The sequence below is a fragment of the Loa loa genome, assembly GCF_000183805.2.
Source record: "Loa loa unplaced genomic scaffold supercont3.395, whole genome shotgun sequence".
NCBI lineage: Eukaryota > Metazoa > Nematoda > Chromadorea > Rhabditida > Onchocercidae > Loa > Loa loa.
The window spans coordinates 42,170-46,117 of record NW_018108575.1 but is presented as its reverse complement, the minus strand read 5'-3'; the positions used below and the strand labels follow the sequence as shown (position 1 = coordinate 46,117).

At 23.0% G+C, this 3,948-nt stretch overlaps 1 protein-coding gene across 1 annotated transcript in view; it reads right to left on the bottom strand.

The window, feature by feature from the left end:
* Positions 1 to 1,584: 1,584 nt before the first annotated feature.
* Positions 1,585 to 3,948, bottom strand: part of LOAG_18605 (N-acetylated-alpha-linked acidic dipeptidase 2) — a gene marked incomplete at both ends in the record, with an annotated part of 8,149 nt that continues 5,785 nt past the window's right edge. Inside the window, 4 exons of the mRNA XM_020451268.1 lie at positions 1,585 to 1,713; positions 1,969 to 2,208; positions 2,658 to 2,867; positions 3,518 to 3,611. Of these exons, the coding sequence (XP_020304966.1) occupies positions 1,585 to 1,713; positions 1,969 to 2,208; positions 2,658 to 2,867; positions 3,518 to 3,611 (673 nt within the window). The remainder of the gene's footprint in view (positions 1,714 to 1,968; positions 2,209 to 2,657; positions 2,868 to 3,517; positions 3,612 to 3,948) is intronic.

The following is a 3,948-nucleotide window of genomic DNA, read 5'->3' as shown; positions in this document are numbered from 1 at the left end:
TTTTATAAATTTAAATTAAATTTCAAAAAAAAGAATTAATAAAACTACAATGTTCAATGTCGCATGATGCGACACGGCCAAGCTTGGAGAAATGAAACGACAGGATTTCGTTGTAATTTTTTTTTTCTTTTCTAAATTATATTTTTACTTCTGTTGAAATATTTATTAGTTACACAGATTTTCGAATGCTTTTATTAATTTCTTACATATTCTTTCAATTTATGTTTTTTTTTTTCTTACATATAAATTACCGATAATTTATAATAATTACACAAATGATTGGTGACAAATTTAACGACAAATTATTTTATTTCATACATTTTCAATTAAACACAAATATTCAATTATATTTTAAATTTTCATGAAAATTAACAAATTACGTGATATTTCAACGTAATTTTTAATATATCACGTAAAAATACATTTTAATTTTTTATCTTTTAAAATATATTTCATATATACCATTATCCCATCCCATCTTTTCTCTCTGTTCCCCTGTCTCTCTCTCCCTCTCTCCCTCCCTCCCTCTCTCTGTCCCTGTTTTTTCCCTTACATTCTCTTCATTTCATAGCAAATAACGAAGAATTTATTTTATTTTAAATATTCATCTTGATTGTGTGGTATTTTTGGTGGTTGTTATTTTCTCTTTTTCTCTATTTTTTTAATTTTCTTTTTTTTCATTTATTAATTAGAACAAATTATGCAAAAAAAAAGAAAGAAAAGGAAAGGAAAAATATGCTGATATAAATGATCTATTTTTCCATAATATTTCCAAAGTTACTGTATTAGAAAAAAAAAAAGTATTTTTATTTTCTACCAAATGAAAAATTTTTTCTTATCTGTGCACATCGATATATTTTAAGTAAAAGTTTTTGATAAAATTAGAAAAAAAAAAGTTTATTAAAGAGAAATGATGTAATTACCAATTATTTGGATTAATTAAGCATACCTGAATATAACAGTGAAAACAATTTTTTACGCTTGTATAATAATGTCTTCTAAGATGTGAATACGTGATATGATTCACGTTTGTACGAGTTATGAGCACATAATACGATTCACGTTTGTCCGAGATATGGGAACACGTGATCGTTTGTATGAGTTGCAAACACGTGATGTGATTCACGTTTGCACAAATTGTGAACACGTGATTCAGGTTTGTATATGCATTCCTTACAATACAAATAATCCAATGAAATTAGTTGTATGCAAGTAATCTATTACCGGTTGAATGATTTTTAGACAAATAACGAATTAATGAAACGTAAAGAATTATATGATAAATGAACTTTTTCTTTTTTTTTGACCACTAAATTTAATTAAATACAAATTTAGATATTTAATTTATAGCAATTTAACTTAAATACTGCCATTATTAAAGAAATTAATCTAATTGATTGATTGATTGATTGGTTTTTGCATTTTGTTTATTCATCATATAATATACGCATAATAGCGTATTTTTTTTATGTCTTAGAATTAAAGGTTGACAAATAAAAATCAATTGACAATTTTCTATTAAAAACTTTTTAATTAAAACAGCAAAAAATATATACATATATAATACGAATTTATGTAATATGCTTAAATTCTATCGTTTAACATACTAATTGCACATTGGATGGCATGCTGGATGACAGATATCTGAAATGCAATTTGACGTGCATGCATAACACGTTCAGCGTCACTTCCTGCTTTGTTGAATGCATCGATCTGCAATACTTTCATAAAATTGCATCATATGCTAAAAAAAAAAAGAAAAAAAGAAAAAGGGGAGATAAATGAAATCATGAAATCAATAAATTATTCTATTTTTAATCACTGATAGTTTTTATTTAATATTTAAATTAACTATCATTTTATTCCTAATCGACATTTTTTTAAATTTATGCTTAAATTAAACTTTTAATTAAATATTCAAATTAGATTTTTTTTTCTTTAAATTAATCAAATAAAAAGAGAGCATACCGCATCATGAACAATACTTAAAGTAATAAAACGATGTTTATTTTTACTGCTAACACTAAACAGTAAATGTCGTTTTGATGGTTCATCCGGTATACCACGTGGATTGATAAAACATCGTTCAACACCCATCAAACGATCATTAATCCATGAAAAATGCCTCAGATCATAGAAATCAGTGAAATGATTGAGTAAAGTATATTGAATAATATTATCGAATCTTCTCGTATTTTCCAGAAATTCCTAAAAATGTTTAAACGAAAAATTATTTCATCCGAAAAAAAAAGTAAGCAAAAAAGAACTGATAAAATTGATAATACAACGATATCACAATAATTATCAGATTCTAATACATATATTGATCAGATTTTAATTCGAATCCTAAGACATATCTCATCGAACACATATCAATAGCCATCGAATTCTGAATCTGAATCTGATTCCAATTCTGAATCTCATCAACATATATCAATAGTCGTTTTGATTTTTGTTCTCAATCTTCTTATTTCATCAATACAAACAATATCAATAGCTATATGATTCTGATACGTGCATCTTATCATATCTTACATATTTTACAACAATCTCATCGTCAATTTCATTTATTTCGTTAAAATTTTTGTTATAAATTTTCAAATAATTTAAAATTTTCTGTTAAAGAAAAGAAAAAAAAAGTTGCTTAAACCACATACCATAGAAGTATTAAATAAGCAATTAAACTGATATTTAGCATCGTATAATATATCCTCATAATATATCAATTTATCTAATGATTGCTTAATTGGTGGAATGTAAATGTAAACAATGCTAAGTGCAAGATCTGTTATATTTATTGGAAGTACAGGTAAATCAGCAAATTTGCAAACAATTGCTGCCCAATATTTACCCACAGCTTCATGAACCTATAAATGTGAACAAATAATTATCCTTATTTATTAATTATAGTGATAAAATTGATAGTTGCAAAGAATTGTATTATTAAATTTGAATATAATTATGAAAGATTATTTCATTACCATATTTAGATATAATTATGGAATTATTGTTTGTTATAGAGATAAAAATTGATAATTATGAAAATCTTTATAATGATAATTATACAAATTTCTTATAATTATAGTCATTAGATAAAATTGATAATTATGAAAATTTTTCATTATCAAATTTGGATTTTTTTTTCTTTTTTTTTTAAAAAAAGTGAAAATTAATTAGAAATTTGGAGAAAATGTTTTACCTAAGTTAAAAGTAATATAAATAAGTACGATTAGAAGCATTTAAATTGTTTAATTTAAATATTTATTAAAATTAAAATAAAAATATCAGTTATACGATGAATAACAATTCTTTCTTCCTTTTTTTTCTTCTCTTTAATGAAGCAAATAAGCAAATTATGAAAATTATATCAATTATTAAATTATACAACAAAAAGTTAATGAGTAAAATTAAAAGTTACTAATTGATGAAATCTTTAATACATCATTAAATATGCATCCTATTTCGATTAAAATTTGAATTTAAATTATTTTTTAATGAATAATTAATTTTTGCTAACCGCTAAATTATTTGTATCAATGATATGTTCATTAGTAAATGATGTCTCATACAATGAATGATATAACGGATAATTATCGTATGATGTTTTATTCCTGAAATATTTAATTAATAAATTATGTAGAAAAAAATAAATAAATCGGTTCATTTTGTTTTCTTTCTTTTTTAAAAGAATTTTAATTTTTATAATTTAAACAGAAAGAAAAAAGGTTTGAATTAAAAAGGAAATAATAAAATAAAATAAAATAAAACGAAAAGATATGATGGAATATTGAAATTTTGAAATTATTATTTTTATAAATTTCAACTGCTAAGTTTAATTAAATTTTAAATTATTTTATGCATAAAGACAATTTATAATTTTAACTTATACCTGTAAGTAATATCAGCAACAGGTATACCAAGATAATTCAAAATGGTGCATGATCACTT